This window comes from Myotis lucifugus, unplaced genomic scaffold (genome assembly GCF_000147115.1).
Source record: "Myotis lucifugus unplaced genomic scaffold, Myoluc2.0 scaffold_456, whole genome shotgun sequence".
Lineage (NCBI taxonomy): Eukaryota > Metazoa > Chordata > Mammalia > Chiroptera > Vespertilionidae > Myotis > Myotis lucifugus.
Genome location: NW_005871504.1, coordinates 677,994 through 700,854, shown reverse-complemented (window position 1 = coordinate 700,854; position 22,861 = coordinate 677,994). Strand labels below are relative to the sequence as shown.

Sequence of the window (22,861 nt, the reverse complement as noted above, 5' to 3'; positions counted from 1 at the left end):
AAGAGAGTATATCCTTTACCTGTAAAGAAGTAATCGGAACACTCTTCATGTCGAGGCAAATTGCAAGTATGAAGTAAGTTCTCAATTATAAAAATAAAGGAACCGAATCTTCCTTAATGCCAACAAAATATACACTCATGTTGTTAGAATATCTGGCTTTTAGGATACCTTAGTCGATATATTCTCAAAAATACAAAAGCCACATTTAAATATTACAAAACACATATAAAGAGAATAATGAGGATGATATCAAACATACTGGTTAATTCTTTTCTTAATTTTAAAGTGATTTACCTGGCAGTGCCAGGTTTTAACAAATCCTACAAATATGTCTCTAACTTGCTCATTTTTTAATCAATGAGGTCATCAGTTGCAGGAAAATCTATCCCTCCGAATGGAAGAGAGCCACTTAGTGAACCATCAGTTCTGTGTATTAAAAGGCTGTTGATATTTACATGAACACGTAGTGTTCCATTCACTTCCTCTTCCATAGAAATGTCAGCCTCACCACATATGGTTACACACTTGGTAAAATGTAGACATTTGAAGGCTTTTGAAACCAGTATATTTAAATTATAGGTTAGGGTTTTATTACAGCTCTTGCCAGCTAAGATAATGGTGATATATTGAGGGATGGAGTAAACAAGTGAGGGAACTGAGTTTGTTTAAGGCTCTTTGGCTTGTATAAATCTGATCATTCCGTACCCCCGTGTGCCATGCACCAGCTCAGCACAAAGGATCAGATAGAGTCCTTAACCTACACTATGAGGGACAAGAAAGCTAAAAAAGGGGGGGGGGGCAATTGCAATAATGTGGTAGATTCTACAATATAGATAAGTAGAAAGTGCTGGAAGAGCATAGAAATGGGGACCCTAAACAGCTGGAACTGGTAGAGAGGAGAGGGCAAGAGGGAGGCAGGTAGACAAACCCTGGGTATAGAAATATTATAGTACATATCTTATTAATTGGTGTTTTCTCATCATAGAACATTGTTATTTAAAACGTTTAATTATCTAGCCTACCTACTTGTTTTATAAATGCGGAAACGGAGACCCAGAGTGTTGGCATGACTTTCTACCCCATACAGCTAGCTGGTCACCGAGCTGGGACTTGAACTCAGTTTTATTGATTCCTAGGTGAGTGTTTTTCTAACCCTTGCTACCATCTCATGTCTGTAGTTTACATTTTAAAAGCAATGTACATGTCACATAGAGAATAACATTCCAAAAAAAACATAGTGCAATGTAATTTCTAACACTAAAGACCTGACAAACATATTTTCATTTTCTGATGATTCGGAAGGCATTTTAGAGCCCTTACAAAACCTGTGTGATACTGTTTTGTCACTGGTTATCACTGTATTATAGGTTTACAAATTACTAGGTTAAAAACAAAGTCAATTCAACAACCTATGTATAAACTGAAAGGACGAAGTATTTATTACATAATTAACTTTGCTCAGAATCCAAGCTATAAAAGACGCCATTCATTGCCTACAGAAGATTTCCTCTTGAACTGCCTCACGATAATCAAGAAGGACATTGTTGGGTCTATTTGAATTTCAAGTCAGGAATGTGCTTTACTGCTGAAGCAAGCATTTCTATTTCAGAAACGCTTCACGGGCCTTCAGATGGTTAGCTAAATATACTTAGCATTCGAGGATGTGTGCAGCCTCCAACAATTGCATTAGACGATGCTCACACATGCACACACTAAAATGCGACTCTATTTTATCTGAGTCATAAAACCTTTACATTTGAGGCCTTTTTTGCAGGACTAGGAAAAACTGTCACTGAGTTGACTTTTTCCAAGCACATCAAAGGAAGAATGAAAAACTTAATTACAAATGTTAGCAATTATCAAGGTTAAAATCCTGTCTTCACATTTACATAACCAACTCGTAGATGTCTTGCACACCTCTGTTCAGTGACCTGATTTAAGGATAGTCAGATATAAACGCATGAAACACAATTTTAAAAAATAAGACAAGCATTTTGTCCATTTTGCAGAATCACAAAATGTCATGTGATAGGGTCTAGAAATGCAACTGCCAGCAAGCGCATGTTTTCTGATCTGACTCCCACGGTAGGATGTGGTAACCTGAATAAATATTTCACGGAAAACAATTACAATTTACTCTTGCTTTTAATTATTCTATTCTCTTTGGGTACTAAGTGCAGCACATGAACAGCAAAGACTACCGGCTCCTGCTTGCATTCACCCATCTGTGACTGCTCTGGAGCATGTGGTTATCTCCTGTTTCCTGCTCTTACCTCTTGTACAAGACAGAGGCGACTCAATACAATGCACACTGATAAGACACAAATTGGGATGAGAAGGCTGAAACCATCAACTAAGAGGAGATTTTGGCCTTCAATCACTTGCTATTTTATGACATGGATAACTGAGTGACCACAGCGACCAGGGGAAAATCATGATGGGTATCTCTTTCATTCTTTCCAGCTCTAAAATAGGATATGCAATTTAATCTGTTATGGTTATGAACTCCTTTCTTTAATTTGTCTTTTTATTTCCTTAGCCCTCTCTTCACACTGAAATAAAATGGAATGCTGCTTCATAAGAGAAAGTTTTTTAGAGAAGTGTCTGGAAGGATATACTCTTGAGTCAAGAGAAGAAGCTATACAAAGTAAAATAAAAGCTATTCCAAGAACATATTTACAAAAGGAATTTTTGTAAAGAGGTAATTAATGTAAAAGAGGTAATTAATGAAGGGAACTATATGGATAGGAAAAAGAAATACTGGAAATAAGATGATCAGATTAAGCATGTAAGCAAGAATGATGATGAAGAAACTCTCATCTGATCTTGAAGGTCAAGGTTGTGAGGAGAGAGAAAGGCAGGGAAGGAGGGCAATGGGGAGGGAGAGGAAAAAAGAGAGGGAATGATAGAGGCGAGATCGTCAGAGTATTCTGAAAGATGACACACTACAAAGGAAAATGGGAACACAAAGTTTCATGAAATAAACTTAAATTGGAAGAAAAGTTGATATAAAGGCAGATAATTCAGAATTTAGTCATTCTAAATGTTTAAGTTAATGTATTACATATGTTAATTTTTATAATTTTACATACTTATAATTTTGCAATTCTATTTTTAAGTCTACAAGTATTTAGAGGTAGAATTATTAATATTCTTCCTTATGAATAAGCAGCGATCTAGGGAGAAACATCTTGCTTCTATGTAATAAAGGCTAAAATAAAATTTAAAAAGAGTGGATAATCAAAAAACATGGGGTAGATGTGAACTGTTTGTATCCTAGTTGTAATCAGAGACACTAACTCAGACTGATATTTGGGAGTATAAAACTGAGGTTATTTTTATAAAAAGAAAATGGTACTTCCCATTCCTCTTTGGGCACAAATGAGAATTCAGTATTGAAAATGTGGAATAAGGGTTAGAAGAAAAGCAGGAAGGAAAAAGGTTATTTGCCGTCTCTAATCTTCAAATGTTTGCTCCTTGGCTAAGTTTTGAGAAATAGCTACAGGAAAAAATCTCAGCACATGTGCAATTTCAGTTATGAAATGGACACAAATGTGCACATTTGTAGTTTCAAGAACCATGCTGAAATTGAGCAATTAATCATTTAAAACAATCAAATGCAAGCTTGTGTGTAATCATCTACCTTTGAATGTACTAGTGTCTCAAATATCACGCAAAGTGCTCATACTACATAAAATACTCAGGAGACAGAGGCTAGGATTCGGGCATGCTGGGCAACACAGTCTATACCACACACACTGAATGGAATTAAAAATAGTATAGTTTTCACATTTTGTTCTAGCTCTAATGCAACCACATTCCAATGATTCGTGGAGCTACAGTGAAGTATTTCTACTAAAATCAACCACATAGTGACCGCAGAAGGATTATTAAGTCTTCAAATATAAGAGAGCCCTCAAGATCACAATAGAAATATTGGGCAAACCTACCTTTTATAAAGAAGAATAGCTATAACGATGCAGATGATAAAGACCACCGCAAGGACAGGGCCTACGACCCAGATTAAGCCTTCTTCTTCATCGGTGATTGGCTGTGGATCCAGATCCATTGACACAACAGGGTCGGAGTAGGGACTGGTTGCATACATCTTCTGAGGAAAAACAGAGTCTATGTTAGTTATGAGCTAATGTCTTTCTGGTGTATATCTTTTGCATTAAAAGAGGCAAAAATTTGAGATAGTGGATTTGATAGTGTGTGAAACAATGTTAGTAAATAAAGAGGAGGAGAGGGGAGAGGAAAAGGGGAGGAAAGAGGGGGAGGAAAGAGGCTTGGCAATTTAAATTTCCTTCTATGGTGAAGTATTTTATCATAAAATCATTTTAGATAGTATAAATTACTCCAGATATACTTTTTCATTGGGGTCTATCTATGGCATATTAAGTGATTTATGAAGTATGGTACTAGTAATTAACCAGTGTGCCAACGTGTTCCATGCTATGTGAAAATCAACAGGAATAATTAACTCCAGCTCTCAAGACATTACCCCTCAGTTAAGGAGACCACATTTATAAACTAAACATTTATAGAGCAAAATATTACTATTTAATTAAATGTTAAATTATGTAAGTCATCCTTAATACTTAATGTATATTAGTTAGGAAATAGAGGCCGGATAATGGACAAAGTCTACAACTTCAGAAGTGAGGTCCAATGTCCAAATTATAGATGCAAGATGTATGAAACTGATGCTATGGCTTCCCAGAACATAGAATTTTTATAACTTAAAAGGATTTAGCAGTTCCCATTCAATTTTATTACAGCGACTGTGATTGTTCCCAACTGATATAGAAGAAAAGGAACCCTTATACAGTGCTGGGGGGGGGGGAATGGAAATTGGTACAGCCCTTATAAAAAAAATAGTATGCTGGCTCCTCAACACATTGAAAATAGAACTATCACACAATCCAGCAATCCCACTCCTGGGTATATATTCAAGCGAAATGAAATCACCATCTCAAAAAAGTACCTGCACACCTGTGTTCACTGCAGCATTATTCACAATATCTAAGATATGGAAACAGCCGAAGTGCCCTTCGATGGCTGAACGAAAAAAAAATATCTGTATACACACACACACACACACACACACACACATGCATGTACATTGAAATAGTATGCAGCCACAAAAAAGGAAAACCTGCCATTTGCAACAGCATGGATAAGTCATTCCAAGGGCAGCGAATAGAATGGTGATTGCCAAAGGCTGGTGGGAGGAAATGGGGAGATGTAGGTCACAGGGCACAAACCTTCAGTGATAAGAAGAATAAGTTCTAGGATCTATGTACTGCCTGGTAACTATAGCTAATAATACAGTATTATATGCTTGAAATTTGTTGAGAGTAGATCTTAAGCATTCTCACCCCATTCAAAAGAAAAGATACTATGTGAGATGATAGATGTATAGATGTGCTAATTATCTTGATCTTGGTAACCACCCCACAATGTATGTGGATATCGAATCATCATTTTGTACATTTTAAGCATATACATAATTATATATGTTAATTTTTCCTTAATGAATTTGAAAAAAAAATAGTTACTCAGTGAAAGGACTGTCTATGAATTTAGCTTTTATAATATTTTTCTGCCCTACTTTAGCCTATATTAAAATTATTCTCTTAACTCTGCCCCTTTTAAAGCCTTATCTTTTCCTTTTCCAATAGAGACCCATGTCTAAACGGCTGCCCCTTCTCTCCTACCACTCGCTTCTCATCTCTTCTCACTCCATCATTGGTCCGAGTCAATTATTTGCCAAATCAAATTGTCATTATTCATGTCTTACCCTTCCAGACATCTTTTCCAGATGTGCTACAGTTGATCAAGCCTTCTTTAAAACTCCCTCCTCTGGTTCTCTTCATTCTGTACTCACCTAGTCCCTTCCTAACCTTGCCAACTGAGTTAATTCCTCTGCATCCATCCCATGCCAGCATTCTTACATTTTATTTTCTGCTAGTCTCTCTTCCTCTCCCTTAGCTGGCCAGGTCATCCCCAGCCTTAAATACGAACCTCTACGCAGATTACTTTCTCACTAATGTTCCTAAACTTGGAATCTCTGCTGAGTTCCAGACCTTCATTTCCAATTGTTTCTAGAGATTCCTAAATGAATCCCCAAGTTAAGAATTGCATGTGTGTTACTTCCCTACTTCCCAGGCATACGCTCCTTCTGACCTGCCTTTTTCTCTCACCCTCTCAATAGCTAGGAATGAAACACGGCTGATTTTATATGATCTATGGATCAAGTCCATCCACTTTCTTTCCAGTCTCATGAGTACCACTTTTCTTCACGACCTCATTCTTACTCATTCAAATCATACCAAGACTTTCTTCCTTCCTTTAACAGTCTCTACTGCCATTAGGGTAATTCTCCTAAACCACAGCTATGAAACCTTTAGGAGGCTCTCAGGCGATTCCTGAATAAAATCTAGACATCTTAGCATGGTCCTTAAGGAGACTGCACAATTTGTTTTAAACTTCCTTACCACATACAACATATTCCATCACAGCGAACTTCTTGTTACGACTCCCCACATGCTCTACTCTCTCTCTTTAACCCTCTCACAGGTTCCACAACATTTAGCTCCGAAGTCAAACTAATTTTCAAGGCTCTACTTAAATACTGCCTTCCATGAAGCTAACTTTCCTTAACTGAAAATAACCAATTATTCCACAATTGTAGGAAATAATTTTTAAAATTTTTGCCAGTCCTTTTTAATGGCATTTATTTTTTTTATCTGTGCATATGTCTTCTTTTCTTTAGTGAAACTATAAATTTCTGAAAGACAGGGATTTACATACTATTTGTGTAGCTAGCTCACAACTTTGCAATGGTGAGTTCCCAACAAATCCTTGTTGACTAAAATAAAATGTTCACCTGTCCAAATGGCTGTCATTATCAAGGTATAAAATAATATGCTCATTTATTCCAGGATCAGTAAATATATTTAAATTTTTAAGATGCATTTTAAAAATTTGGTTAAAGACATCAATTCTCAGTTTAAGTGCGATAAGTTGAGGAGTCCAGCCGGGTTCCCACATGCCAATACGTGTTTGTTAACTAGTTTCCCTTCACATTCTCCTCATTGTGCTCAGAAAAGACATCAACGGGACTAGGAGATTTCTAATGCATCAAAAAAGACAACTACTCAGTATATTTACAATCTTCTCAGAAGCAGGTAAGAAAAAGATATGTACAGCGTAAAGATTTACACAAAGGACTTGACAAATACACTAAATATCCAAGAAGCATGATTCTTCACATGCGTATAATTGTTTTGGTTCACACTTTCCCCTCTCCATTTGTTGGTCAGATTCAAACTGTTGGGCAGACAAAGCTAAGAGAACTCTCTGACTTGAAATTCTTTACCAAGAGCCTTTGAGATAATAATCTTGGTGAGCCAAGATGGAAATCTAAGCAGAGGTTTTCCCAAAGCACATAGCTCAGGAACCAGTGATGTGTAAAGTCAAAGGAAAACAAAACCATATAATGACACCAGCCTTGTGAAAGGCAGAATTTGTTCAGTGTGTGGGGGTACCAGAAAAGACCAAACCTGTGGTCATTTTGCACCCATCCTCCTATGATCTTGATATAAATCAATGGATTGAGGTAGAGTTTCTGTCTTGTTGAAGGGGGACATTTTCTCTATGCAAATTATCAGTCCACCCTTGGTCGTGATTAGGTGGATTAACAATCATTCCTAAAATTAGAGGCTTACAAAAGGACGGTATCACTCCTAACATTACATGCTGAATACGAGTCTCTTCTATTAAGTAAAGGCTAGCCTTAAAACATATATGAAACATAAAAGCCATGCTGTTAGCTTTGAGAGCACCACTGAGAAAGATGAAGAAGAAAAGGGACAATTCAGATAACGTATTTGGGAAAACTGCTAATTACATAATGAATGAAACAGTGTGTTGACGCAGACAGGAAGGTGCAGACGCTTCATCAATGGTGATGCATTTGAACACTAGTAAAAACGTCTGGGAGACACTGGAAATCAGAGCTCTGACTGTGGTACTAACGGCTTAATGATCTCATGAGATTTCTCCTCTTTGCTGGATTCTCTGATCTACCTCAATGGTCTGAATTTGCTTTCTGAAACATCCTAGAGCTATTTAAAGAAAATTACTTTCAAATATCTAAGAGTCCTTTTTAAAAAATTGAAAAGGTGATTTCCAACATTCCGTTCCCTTGATGTTTTGCCTTGGAACCTTCAACTAGAAAGAGGAAGCATAGCCGTGCATTAAAATTCCAGGAAGCCCATTGCTTTGTTTTCAAATGACATTCTGTGCACAAAGGTAAACCAGACAGAAAGGCTGCCTTTGTGTTTTGATTTTCCACGGGGGGAACCCTTCAGTCATTTGAAGAGAAGCCCTGCTGCGCATGCTCACACCTGATGTGGAGCAATCTCAGGCATCTTATACAGTAGTGACTGGCTCAACGGAGTTGCCGCACCTGTCAGTTTTAGGCCCTCATTTATTAGCAAGACACAGTTTAGAATAAGTATATTAAATGTGAACTGCCACTTCAAGAGCCACCCCCTTCCCATCTCCTCTTTCTCGCTATTTAACATTCAAAGCAACTGAAGCATACAATGACATAAGAGCAAGATGAATTACATAAAAGAAGACAACTCATTATTTAGAGTACATTCGAATTCTCAGTTTTATTGACTTATTTTCTAACTTTGGGGCTCTTCTCTGATAAAGTCACTGGTAAACTGCCACAGTGAAAGAAGCTGGCTGGGCCTGCCTTTCCCTAGACCGAGCTTCCCTATGAATCGGGATAGAGAGTGCTGTGGGCTCGCTGGCAGTCATAGGAGAGGAAATACAATCACCCCCTGCTAATAGGTTCAGATACCTGCAAATATCCCATGTGTAACTGCAGAGCTTGCTCCTACTGTAATCATACAGGCTGATGTCTACTAGGTATTATACCAGATTTTCTTAACACTTGGAGTGGGGGAAACGAGTTAAGTCGGCTCGCGTGAATTGCGCGTACTCCGCGGGAGCCGTCTTTAACTCGGTTCATATAGATTTGCGGTGGAGTGCGGGAAACGTGTAAACTCGGGCCGATTGTAACTGCGTATTACCAAATATTTGTTTGTAATCCACCCTTTTGGTGGATGGAACAAAACCAAAAGACAGAGCCATCTTATATTTTGGCGGGAAATTCACCCCACACCGGAGTGTTAAAATAACAGCCATTTTTAAAGGATGAGGAAGGACATGTGAGGACGAAGGGCTGTCACCCTCCTGTCAATACATGTGTCCCATGGAAAGGTCTCGGGAGCCATGCCCGAACCATCTGGCACTTCATAGATTAGAAGTCCCCGAAGCTCCCTGCTAGAGACACGGCCCTGTTTGTAAGGAAAGCTCAAGCAGATGACCCAGCAGTGTTCCTACAGCAGGCTGCTGTTACCGTGTTAACAGCAGCTCATGGAAATAATTAGGATGTATATACTAGTACCTACCCATCCCCGAATAACCAGGTTCTGGCGAAAATGTATAGAATTCCATGCCAGAACCGGTTTGGCTCAGTGGATAGAGCGTCGGTCTGCGGACTGAAAGGTCCCAGGTTCGATTCCGGTCAAGGGCATGTACCTGGGTTGCGGGCACATCCCCAGTAGGAGGTGTGCAGGAGGCAGCTGATCGATGTTTCTCTCTCATCAATGTTTCTGACTCTCTATCTCTCTCCCTTCCTCTCTGTAAAAAAAAAAATCAATAAAATATATTTAAAAAAAAAAAAAAAAGAAAATGTATAGAATTCCATAGGAAATAGATGGTATCCCCCCAAAAATGTATACACACTTGAACACAGATAATTCACTTAACGTTGATTCCTTTTCAGGCTTAACTGATTTGAAATAATGAGTGAAGCCAGACTAAGCTCTGAACAAAGAAAATTCATCCTAAACTGCCAATAGATATTTTTTAATTGTAATACATAAAAGATAAAGTGTACAGTACAAAATCGGCAACAGTCGACGAACAGAGGACACACAAATACCAAATGAAATGATTCTTAATGTTTATGATTCCATTGCTTCACATTACCAGCAGTGCCTGGACCAGAATGGTCATCAGTTTGAAAACAGGCATTGACCAAAAAAAATAAAAATAAAATTGTTCATTTCTGGAGATTCATCTAAATTTTGAAAATGAACTGTATGTTAATAAACCCTGACTTGGTAATCATTCAAAGTGAGTATACATTTTTGGGGAACACCCTGTAGATGCCAACACAGTTAACTTACAGACTCTGCGTGTTCCATCACTGCTAACACAAAGAAGACATATTCTTGACCACTTTGGAGTTGCTTGTTTGTAAATCCTCCATAATGTTTGTCATCTCCCAGGGTGAACTCCGTGGGAAGGACATCGAAGTGAGCGGCTATATATGGCTTTAATTCAACTTCTCTTCCGTAACGGAGGCTTCTGCGTTTCCTGGATATCTCTTTAAGCAGCTAAAAAAAAGTGGGAAATAGAGAAAGAAATGTAAACAATAATAACCCAACTTGATGATAGTTTCATGGGAGAAGTTAGCTCAGGACTGGGAACAGCCCAAGGGCCACTTGTTCACACTTCATGGGAGAAGTTACGATCTATCCACTGAGCCAAACCGGTCAGGGCTCACTTGTTCACTCTTCACGAAGCACATCAGCATCCCTAGAACCTCAGTTCTCTCAGCGCAAATGTGTGTCTTGCTGTCAAGGTAAGAAACTGGACTGCTATGGCAAGGCCCTGGCAACAGACACAGGACAATTAGGTCCTTTAGTGGTGGCTCCTATCATTGTCCGCCCCAGTGAAATCTTTTCAAAACGCAAGAGTGCATTAGAACTTGTCTAAAGAAAAAGCCAGCTTGAGTCATAAAAGCTTATCAATTTGGGCTGTATTGTTACTTATTAAACAAGTACTAAACTCAGATAAAGCCACCTAAACTTTCAATTATTACTAATTTTTTTGGAGAGATTAGTGCCATTTCAGATTGTTTTTAATAGTGAGATCATTTATAGGATGCAAATTCCCTCAAATCTGCAGGAATAAAATCTGATGCCTGATTTTTAACTGACAATAATAAATAGATATTGTTATTTATTTAACAATTTCCAGCTTGATTTGCTCTTTAATTTAGGTACTTATGAAAACTTAATGACAAAATTACTGTCTACTCCTGTTTTTGAAAGTCTATTCTATAATAATAAAAGGGTAATATGCTAATTAGACCGGATGTCCTTCAGGACAAAGCAGGAGCTGCAAGGGAAGCCAGGGGAAGGAAGGCCTACTCTTGCACAAATTTTGTGCATTGGGCCTCTAGTAGAAACAATAATAGTAAAAACCAAACTAGTGATATCTTCAGCAAGACCAGACTTCCATGATAGTAATGGCTGCAGGTGGTACATATGACAAACACCAAAGCTTTATGTCAGGAACTGGTAGTAAACTATAGTCTCTTCTACACAGAATTTTAAATGTGCTCTGCTGGTTTAAAATGATAACCTAAAGAAGTGTGAAAAAGTCTTTTGGTTATATAATTTGTGCTGTTATTTTTGAATAACTTTTCACTTACAATATTCTCACATTTTCTGGGAAATCTGAGTTTATTGATATAATTAGAATTACATGAAATATAGGCTATTTTATGAAAACCATATTAGATTGGGCATAATCTGTTTAGCAAATTTGGACCATCTGATGATAAATTCAGGTCTACTTATCAATTATGCACCATCTGGGTTATAGTAAATCAAGGCCAGAAACCTAGTAGTATCTTTCAATTCTGTTGTCAAATTTAGATTTACTCCTAAGGATGATGAAAATGACAACAGCTAATATTTATTAAGCACTTACTAGGCACTATTTTTGGAGCCTAAACATGTTGTATTACTTCATTTACTCCTCATAATAGCCTATAATTTAGGCTAGTATCGTCCCCATTTGCTAAATGAGGTAACTGAGGCATAATAGGAAGTGGCAATATATAATTGGACTCAATTGGTGGAATAAAATGAAATTACATGTAAGAGATTTTTCAACCATACTTTTGTTTACTTATTAGTTGCACAACATCAAGGAAACAAACCCAACAATTAAGGTAAATTGGTCATCTAAATTGTTTTAACTCAGTCTGTATTTAGACAAATATAAATATTGTACATCTGCTTTCATTATCACATGTTAGTGTGTATTTAGATTTCTTTTTCCTGGATTCTTTTTACATGTTATTTTTAAAAATCCCGAGACCATATATTTAATGCTACACTTGAAAAGTCATTGCAAAGGTTACTGTTGATAGGCAGTAAATGATGGTCCATGACATGGAGAAGGACAAATGCACTGCAGATGAGCTGAACAGCTTTTTGAAGTTGGTTAATCAGAAACATTTACCATCAGTTGTTTATGTAACTGCTCCCTTCTTCTACTTCACTGATCAAACCCTACCTTGATTTTCTTTATATTTCAGATGTAGGCAACTGTCATCATTCATCCATATCACTGTCATCCCCATGAATACCTTTTGCTAGGGTTTCTTTAGAAGATTTTGAGGAGGTATGTTAGGAAAAAAAGTGTGTGCGTTTGGTGCTCTTTAGAGCCAATGTGGGCATTCATTAAGGTCAAACCTGGAAAAATTAACTCTGTCCCTGCAGGTTGCTCTAATCTCTGCAGGATGCTTCCCGTGTTATACTTTAAATGAGTCATGTATGCTCAGATGGCACTGGAGTTAGCCAGTAGGAGTATGCTGGATTTAAAACCACAAATAACCCCATTATTTTACAGGAAGCTTTTAAAGTACAATGCGATGAAAAGCTTATGATATATTCCAAGACCTGCCCTGAATGAAATGTAACTGACATTTTAGGACTCATTCTGCCCCAAGTCCATTTTGACTATCAATTTCTACTCTGCCCAGTCTGACTTTGACAATAGCAGTTCCAACTCTATAAATTTATTATGAGGAAATTGTCCCCAAACAAAGGATACATGTTCTCAAAAAAAATAACATTTAGAGTAAATCTGTTTAGAAAGCTTCTTTTTGTTTTTTTTATGGGCCTAGATGTGAGGCATACATTGGAACTCCCCTTAGGCCACCATTCTAGTTATTAATATTGATTGTTTGAACAATTTGAATTATACACTGTTCTAAGAAAATCACTTAGTCAAATACATTTAAGAGAGGAATACTGCTTTGTCAAACCTGGCAATACCAAGATATAGATAAAATTACTACAATGCTTTTATCATCCATGGTAGGAAAAAAAAAAAGAAATGAAAAACTTTCTGCAGGGATCAGAAACAGAATGAGTAAGCATAGAGGAGGTTGCAGCCTGCTTTCATTCGCTCCCCTCCACGGTAGTTACAAGATGTATTGGAGGTAATTCTGGAAGATATATCAAGGGCTTTGGTGGTTTTTTTAATCAGAAATAATTTTCATTTTCCAGTCAATGCATATCTTATTTCTTCCACCATTAATTCTACAATGTGGTCTCAATTATATCAGTAAGAAAAGTGGGTAACAACCCATCCTGACTCCCACATTTTGAATTAATAAATGTTCTTTATCAAACTATTATATAGATTAATGTACCACAATGTGTGGGATGATTAAAATGACCCTTTGTTATGGGAATCAGCAGCACAGACCCATAGAGCTTAATTGCAAGGAAGTGCAATGTCATATAGCGCTATACTTCAATCTATTAGCATTGCTGTGCATTCTGGAGGTTGGAACCTGGCCGTAAAAGAGAATCAGCTTCATATGACTTATCACCCAATGGCTCCATCTATAAGGAAATCTTATTATTTATAACATACAGATAATGTATTATAGAAATTCAGACTTGAAACCTATACGTTCCCATTAACCAATGTCACCCCCCCCCAATACATTTTGAAAAATAAAAAATTAAAAGTATTTGATGTCCTTGTTGGCCTGGATCTTAATTCCTTGAAAACTTAAAAATAAGTAGAAAGACTCAAAGATTCTATAAATCGTCTTTGCATTTTAAATCCAAATCCAACTGAATTTTATAATTCAGCTGAGAATTGATAAAAATAATAAAGAATATCTCAGGATTAACTGATTCAAAATGTTGACAGAAGACCAGCTGACCATTTTCCACATTCAGACGAAGGATAACTATTCCTCTAACATCATGGGAAAATGATTTGTTCCTTTATTATCAACAGAAAAAAATAAGATTTATAACAAATTACTTGATAACATTATTCAAATGATGTCTCAATTTATACTCCTCCAATGCTCATCTAATCACTAAACAGTGACACAAAAGCATAATCCTAACCTTGAACTCATCTCCCCTTCTCCACTTGAGTTTAACTCAGATACATGAAGTGGATGATGATGAACCCACTTCTAGAGATGACATATGTCTGCCTAAAGCAGCTACCAGCCCTCACCTGTCAGATCACTGCCTCCTTAGTGCAGACATGTATGAAATAAACATCACTCGCCTGGAATGCAGCTAGGGAATTTCTGCTTTTCCTTGCTTGAACTAATTTGAGGTAGGAAAATACCTAGAAATTACAGGTTGGGTGATAATATAGGGCCAATGTTGTAAGTAATCTCAATAAATTAAAATCTCCAATTTCCCCAAATGGGAGCCTTTTTACTTGCCTTCTGAACTGATTCAAACCAGCGTCACATGAAAATAGCAAAGTCTCTTTTAGATTTCAAATCTGAACCCCAACCATTAACTTGCTGTGGCCTTCCAGGGAATCTGGCTTAATACTTCTGAGCACAGCCTTTTCATCTCACTAGAGGTATATAATAATTAGGTATTGTGGACAACTTCATACTAACTTAAAAAACAACAACCAAATGTTCTTCCTGCAAAAGGAGTATAAATTAAAATGTACTCACTCTTGTGGTATGATTTCGGAAATTAAAATAATACTCATTTAATATCTGCTCTATTTTTAGCACTATTTTCTTCCTTGGATCAAAATTTTGTGATTTCTGTTGTTGCCTGCCCCTGTGGTTAAGTGTGATTTTGATTCTGATATCCTACAGAATACAGAACAAGGCAACCATATGCTAATCAGCACAATTCTGTGAGAAACTGGTCAAGGATCTATAGTGGGTCAAATGTTGAATTCTGCTGAAAAATGCAATTTAACATTTTTGTAACAGCTGCAGCTACCATTGCATTAATGAAGGGGGATTTGGAATTCATAACATTGGTGATGAAGCCTTTGCTGACAATTCACTCACCTTTTACACCTCTGCATCATGTTTTACAAAGGGCAAGGGGCAAAATACTAAAGCCAATGAAGATTAGACAGGTTGTAAGCTTTATTGCAGCTTAATGTTTTTTAATTAAAGCAAAAGGCTCTTTGTTGTGATCCCTAGAGGTTAACACACCCATAGCACTGAACTATCAGAACAGCCAGCTGACCAGCCATGCAGAAGTCAGCAACTGGATTGGATGCTGAAAGGACTCTGTAGAGAGGAGGAGAATGTTTAATAAATTAAAGAACCAGTGAAAGACACTGCCAACAAAGACACACTTACCTCATCTAATTCCATTTCATCTGGACTCTCCCATGGCTTGATAAATTTCCCACGAGATTTCTTCAAAGGCACAATTATTATGTAGTAACCTCTGCACGAGAATCAGTAGATAAAAATAAGTTAGTTCAGGGAGAAAAGTAAATGGATATATCTTAAGTCTTCCACAGACCAGTGATTGAGACAGAAGGCAAATTACGGAGATGGAGGAACTTGTCCATCAATGACAAATAACCACCTGTTCCTTCAATTTTAAAAACAACATGTGTAGACATTTATGTGTGACTTCAATGAGCTTATATGGTTAGATCACCATGGCTGACTGCTCTTTATTAGTATCATAGACAGGATGGGAATACTTTGTTAGGACCCTGGTGCTGGACACATACAAGGCTGGTATACTGAAATTGACCAATACAAGCTGCTGAACCAAATATTTTCTATGATGGCAATTTATAAGATAACTTTTAAAAAGGGAAATGTGTAAAAAAATTACTCTTAGTTTATACCATGCTTATATTCTGATAATGATAATTTTATTTACATACCCCTAAAAAAGTTAAAAGCAGAAAAATTACTCATAATCTTATAACAATTATATGAAGATATTAAAAAGCTCCCCTTTCTAACTATCAAATGGTAAACCTGAAGGTAAGTGTGGCAGAAATTTGGAGATAACCACTATCTAAGGGCCTTCAACATAGATCTCAATATAATACATCTATAGGAAGAGGGAAAGTTACTGAGTTCTCCAAATGAGAATAGCTGACTAAAATTTAAGTAATGTATAAAGTTACCTGTCACATATAGACGTAGGCTATTTGTAAAATAAAATAAAATTGTAACTTCCATATAGTCTATACTCTGCCCTTGTATTCATGGTTAGGAACTAGTTAATACCAATCTGCAGTAATAAGTATACAATGACTTTGCAATAATGGCTAACACATTCATCACTTCCTACTTCCCAGGTATTATATTAACTGCATCATTTCATTTTGCCCCCTCACAAATTTTATAATAGACAAAGAGACAAATTGGTAAAATTACGGCCCCCGTTAAAACAGATAGTAGAGGGACACAAATCTATGTCTATCTTAATCTTAGCAATAGTCTCCCCCCACCCCCACCCCCAAACTCCCCCTCTGTATCACATAATACTAAGGACTCCATAAATTTTGTGGAGATGTATTTTGAAAACACACATACACTTTCAGAAGAGAAGGCTGCCACGCAGGGGAAGGGCACTAACGTTATATCACAGAGGCCAATAGCACACACAGGAAGGCCTCTTCCCACTGATCTCAAAGCAAAGCCTGCAATCAGCTCAGCACACCCTCCTTGGTAAAGAACACTGTTTCCATAAATGTCCCGTGTGGTAACCAGTAGCCTGTTGTGGCTGTGGAGCACCGGGAATGGGGCTAGTCTGAAGTGAGATTTGCTCTCAAATATAAGAGACATGGATTTAAAGACTTACTATGGAAAACGAATGTAAGTATCTCAGTAATAATTTTTAATAGTCATCATAAGTTAAAATGATAATATTCTGGATATGCTGGGTCAAATAAAAAATTAGTTTCACCTCTTTCTTTGTACTTCTCCCGTAGCAGCTAGAAAATTTAAAAATTTCACATGTGGCTCTCATTATATTTGTTGGACGGTACCACTCTAGAGCATTCTTATAAAGAATGTGGCATCTGGAGATCTATATGGCCCAGAATTCAGGCTCTGTCACTAGTATGCTGTGTGATCGTGGGCTGGTCATTTAACATCCCTGAATCTCAGCTGTATATTCTGAAAAAATGTGACTTGGGGTGGGGATCACAAACAATACAGCATACAGGTAATGTGTTATGGAAGTGTGCACCTGAAACCTGTATAATTTTGTTAACCAGTGTCACCCAAATAAATTAAATAAAAAGATAAAAAAGAAATTAAAATAATACCAGACTTTTATTTTGGGGGAAATACAAGCATATTTATACAAAGCACTTAGCATAGTGTGTGGCATATTGCACTAAATGATGCCACCTGCTTCTGGCTGATACTGACCATCAGGGTGGGAGAGGCGCACCTCAACTACCCTATTCAGTCGGACACAGTGAAATTCCCTGAGATGCAGTTTCAAGAACTTGACAGACTTCTTTCTCTCTGATCGAGAATTCTATGACTATACCTGAGCCCTCCCTCCATGGTGCTCTGAGCAGCTATCAACAGACTCACAAGATCACATCACTCAGCCATTCATTTTCTTTCCTACAAATAATCATGATGATCAAGGAGGGGGAGGAGAATGAAGAGTTGGAGTGTGTGAGAGGCTAGTGCCCTTTTTTTTTAATGACCCCGAGTAAGCTTCCTCCTCTCCCGGTCCTCCCACCACCTGGAGGATTTGCCAAACAAGTCCATCATGTTAAATGAGCACTGAGGGGAATGACAGGGGATGCAACCGAGCGTAGGAAATAACGCTGCAGATGTGCCTGATAAACACACTTGTCAGGGAACCTCCTGCATTTCTCTACCCATCATGCAAAGTCAGGACAGGTTCTCTTTGCCCAAAGCGATGATAATGCACATTGTCACAGAGCTCCCATTGTCCTCGTGCAGAATCATGCAAATCAAGGTGAAGCTGATAAATTCTATTAATTTTTCTTTCTGCTTTCATAGTTCGAGTTGCCAATCTTGTACATGAAAAAAAGGAATTCATTCTTCTGCAGCACTTCCCAACTATTCATATTACTTGCAGTTGGGATAAGAATTGTACCGCCCCCCCCACTTAGTAATTAATTGTGTGGCTGGATATGATCTCCACTGATCTCTGAAGCATTCATCTACAACAGTCACAGTGGAGCCTGCTTCAAAGCAACTCCCTTCTCTCTCTCTCTTTTTAAAATTGCATTATTTTTTAAAAATGTTTTGACTGCTTTCAGAGAAAGGAAGGGAGAGGGAGAGAGAGAGAAACATTGATGAGAGAGAAGCATGGATCGGCTGCCTCCTGCATGCCCCTACCAGCGATCCAGTCCCCAACCCAGGCATGTGCCCGGACCAGAATCGAACTGGTGGCCTCCTGGTGCATGGGACAATGCTCATCCAACTGAACCACTCTGGCCAGGCTCATAGCAACTCTTGTCCGGTGAAAGAAATGGCGTGGGGCGCTGCGAGTTTGGAACTCCATGTTACAGAACGTCTCGCCTGGGTCTAAGTTCATACATTTCAACTTTGTTCTCTGCAACTGTGGTTTTGTAAATACCCATGTGGTTGCTTTTCCTGAAACCTAGATTTCCCCAGAGTATACTGCTTCCCTTGAAGTTTCATGTGGTGGCTGTTTATTCATTCCAACTCCCCCACCCATGAACCTCAGGGTTAGGACTTGGGGTTTCTTTTCTAGGACTGGCCCATGAAACACCACGGCTCTCAGATCCTTGAGCTCTGCCCTTCCAAAGCCAACATCCTCCACTCTACCATGGCTGAAATCTGTGATGGCCTTTCTCTGTGCCTGAACCCAAGGAGCTGAACACAGCCTGAGAAATAACGCATAGGGCAGAAGGATGCCATAAATTCATGATCAGCGAACTCCAGCCCTCAATACTGCCTGGAAATAGACCACGACTTCTTTAGTTACCTAGACCTTCAATTTTACATGATAACGTTTTCAAACTTTCTCCCCTGGCCTCAAACCTTAAACCTCCTTATCTTCCCACTAGAAGATGGCCTTATCACTAATATACAGAGAAAATAAAAACATTCAGACAATAATTCCCTCCACATCTGTCTACCAGACTACAAGCCTACCTAGGTCTGTACACAACCAAAATCTTTCCTTCGGGTGGAGCAGGAGGACTGGCTCTATGTGTTAAGGCCAACCACTCTTTCTTTCATTGGTTCCCATCATTTCACTCTAAGGAAGTTTACCACATGCTAGCGATTTTCAACCTTTTTCTTCTCATGGCACACATAAACTAGTTACTAAAACTCTGCAGCACACCAAAATATATATATAATCTGACAAAAAATATATATACTTTTTTTTTATTCATTTACACCGGGTGGCTATTGCTGTGTTGGCTGTTGGCATGTTATTTGATAATCTAAGGGAAAAGAGGTCAGTGCCCCTGCCTAAAGAGTCGGGTATGTGCCACAATTCTTGTGGCACATCAGCATGCCACAGCACAGTGGTTGAAATTCACTGCTGTGTATCACACCCCTTCTCTTTCTCATATATGCATATTTCAGCTTCTCCCACCTCACTGGATCCTATACATTTGCTTCCAACCTCATATAAATATCTGCCATTTAAAAATAAAGCAAACCACATGCCGTTCCAGTCATCATTCCTTCTCTCTCCTACCCCTTACTGTCCAAATTCTGAGAAGAGCTGTCTGTTCCTGCCGTTCTCCATTTCTTTACCTTCCATTCACTTTCTGGTTGACGAGGCTCCTGCCTCATTAGCCCACCTCCCTGCCCTTGCCAGGGTGTTCGGTGACCTCAATCATGTTACATGAAAAGGAGAATTTTTGACCCTCTTCTTTCTTGATCTCTTAGCAGAATCTGACAATGTCGATAAGACCCTCTCAGTGTTTTCTCGGTATCTAACTCTCCTGGTTCTACAGTTATATTCCTCTGCACGTTACCCTTGTTTCTCTAGCAGGATTTATCATCTGTTACCCAGCAATTAAATGATAGAGTTCCTCGAGGCTCTGGCCAAGGACTCCTTTCCACTCCTTCTCTCCCTCTGTGATCTCATTCCAGGGCAGAGCAACATTTATTACCTGCATGCAAACGATTTACAGACTCACATCTTCAGCCAGAACGCTCCTCTGAGCACGTCAGGTTCATCCAATTCCAACTGTAGGTCTCCATTTCTATGTCACTAAAGTCCTTCAAATTTACTGTGATTAAAGCAAACAAAAAAAAATGCCTCCAAAATAAATCCTCTTCCTATAACAACCAGGATCCTTTTTGTGGAACAAGCTCTAACCTAGGTGTTTCCCATTAACAATCTGCTCTCACTCTCTCCTTCTCTCCTGCCCAACCTACGACCAAGTCCTATGGCTTCCAAACCTTTCCCTACTGTTCACACCTCCCTTCTTCTCAACTGTCACCACGCCAGGCTTATCCCATTGTCACATATCTGGATTGTTCCTTCCTCTCCTAACATTCTATCACTATAGAGTTTAGAGCAGTGGTTCTCAACCTGTGGGTCGTGACCCCTTTGGCGGTCGAATGACCCTTTCACAGGGGTCGCCTAAGACCATCCTGCATATCAGATATTTACATTATGATTCATAACAGTAGCAACATGACAGTTATGAAGTAGCAACGAAAATCATTTTATGGTTGGGTCACAACATGAGGAACTGTATTTAAAGGGCCAGAAGGTTGAGAACCACTGGTTTAGAGCCCTATTGTTCAGTCTCTGACCAAACCATATGATCCAAAAAGAACTTTTTTTAAATGAAAAAAAAAATGCTTTTAGAATTAGATCAGCTTTATAAACCAGTGAAATTAAACTGCACACTCTGCTTTGCCTGTCTGACTCCAATTTAGGCTCAAAACACCCTTTTCAACAATCACTTTAGCTAATAGGCAAATAAATAACCTCAGAATAAATATATTTAGAAAGCCCTTGACTACTTACAAAGTAAGCTGTGTTTTCCCACTATATTAGATTTAATTAGATAAGTTAAATCTAACCTTCAGAATTTTAATTATATTAAGTAAAGTTTTACTAATTCTATTTAATATGTTATCATCAAGGGGCCCAGCTTCACATAATTATACGGGAAGCTAAGCTCTGGCCTTGGTGGCAGTCCCACTTCAAATTCAGCCGGGCTTTTTGTATTAGCAACCTGTATTAACATTCTCAAACTCGTTCTTTAACTGGGAGGTCAAACTCCATCTCAGATTTTAATAAAAAATGTTGTTCTTTTCATAGCTTTTGATTTTTTGACTATACCCTATAGTCATTTGGGCATATATCATTTAAGCAAAATTAATTTAACATAGACAAACCAAAGCAGGTTGAATGGTTTTTCTGGTTTCCATGTTTAAATTAAGGTTTCCCACCTTTTTAGCTCCGTGCTGTCAGAAAAGTTACTAAATTATCATAAGCCTCATTTTCCTCATGTGTGAAGTGGCAGGTGATAATGCTGACCTGTGGGGAGCCTCTCCCTTTACCTCTCATCTAAATTCTCATGGCAAACTGCTGCGTGACACTCACGTTTCCATGATCGGTGGCCATGTGCATATGCCTGGCTGCTCCTGGTATTAACATTTGCCTGGGCCAGTCCTGTCAATGCCTCCTTGCTGTGGGGTGCTCGATGGTCTAGCAGTTTAGCCAATTCCTTGCTTGGCCAATGAATTCTATGGCCGTGGATCCACATGTGTGCTCTAGAGCAGCGGTCGCCAACCGGTGGTCCGTGGACCACTGGTGGTCCGTGAGGTCCGAAAGTTTGGCAACCGCTGCTCTAGGGCCAGACAACCTGCATTCAGATCTTGCCTTTCTGATTCTGCTATGGTGTCGCCAGGGCAAGTTAGTTCCTCTTGATGCTTCCTCAGCTTTATAATGCAAAGCAGCCTTCTTGTGAAGATTACAGCAGTTACTGTGTGCCCTGTCCTTCTAAACAGCACTATTAACTCTCAGCATCAACTCTATGACCTTGGCCAGGCTGCTCAGCCTCTCTGGGCCTCACTTTAATTCATCTGTAAGTGGGGAGAAGGATGCCCACCACACAGGGTGATTGTGAGGCTTAAATGAACCCTAGTATCTTCAGTTCAGTGTAAAGCACTTTACAAACGCAAGCTTTTACCACCTCAATGACACCATGCGATGAATGAATGATTTCTCATTAAAAATTAAACAGATAATATATTACTTCATTAAACTGCTCATAATGGCGGCACACATTTTATGAAGCAACATTGTAAGCCATGCTTTTAAGAATATCTTCTTTTTTAAAAGAAGAAAAAGTAGAGAATCTGAAAGCCACATTAGCAAGACCAAAGAAATGTAAACTTTCATAAAATACTCTCCTTCCTCATTTCTGTGTTTCATAAATATAAAGCGCTACAGTGAAATTAACTTATATTAGGTACCTTCTCTTAGCATAATCTGCGTGATACACTTTTTTCTTACCACCCAGACTAAACTCCTGCTCTATCAACTCACAGACGTTTTGACCACAACTTGCTCCTGAAACACTGTGGGCTCGCTAGAGTTTTCAGACTGGCCCCCCTGCCTCCTAAAATCATTTAAACAGAAGGTTGAAGCCCTACAGAATTCCCGGCACCAGAACCTGCTGTTTCCTGGGAAAT

General features: G+C 38.5%; 1 protein-coding gene across 1 annotated transcript in view; it reads right to left on the bottom strand.

Moving 5' to 3' along the window:
- LOC102438469 (receptor-type tyrosine-protein phosphatase delta) overlaps positions 1–22,861 on the bottom strand; it is a gene marked incomplete at its 3' end in the record, with an annotated part of 280,712 nt that overhangs the window by 18,433 nt on the left and 239,418 nt on the right. Inside the window, exons 17-19 of the mRNA XM_023744373.1 lie at positions 15,554–15,644; positions 10,278–10,487; positions 3,951–4,111 (exon numbers count right to left, since the gene is read on the bottom strand). Coding sequence (XP_023600141.1) covers positions 3,951–4,111; positions 10,278–10,487; positions 15,554–15,644 — 462 coding nt within the window. The remainder of the gene's footprint in view (positions 1–3,950; positions 4,112–10,277; positions 10,488–15,553; positions 15,645–22,861) is intronic.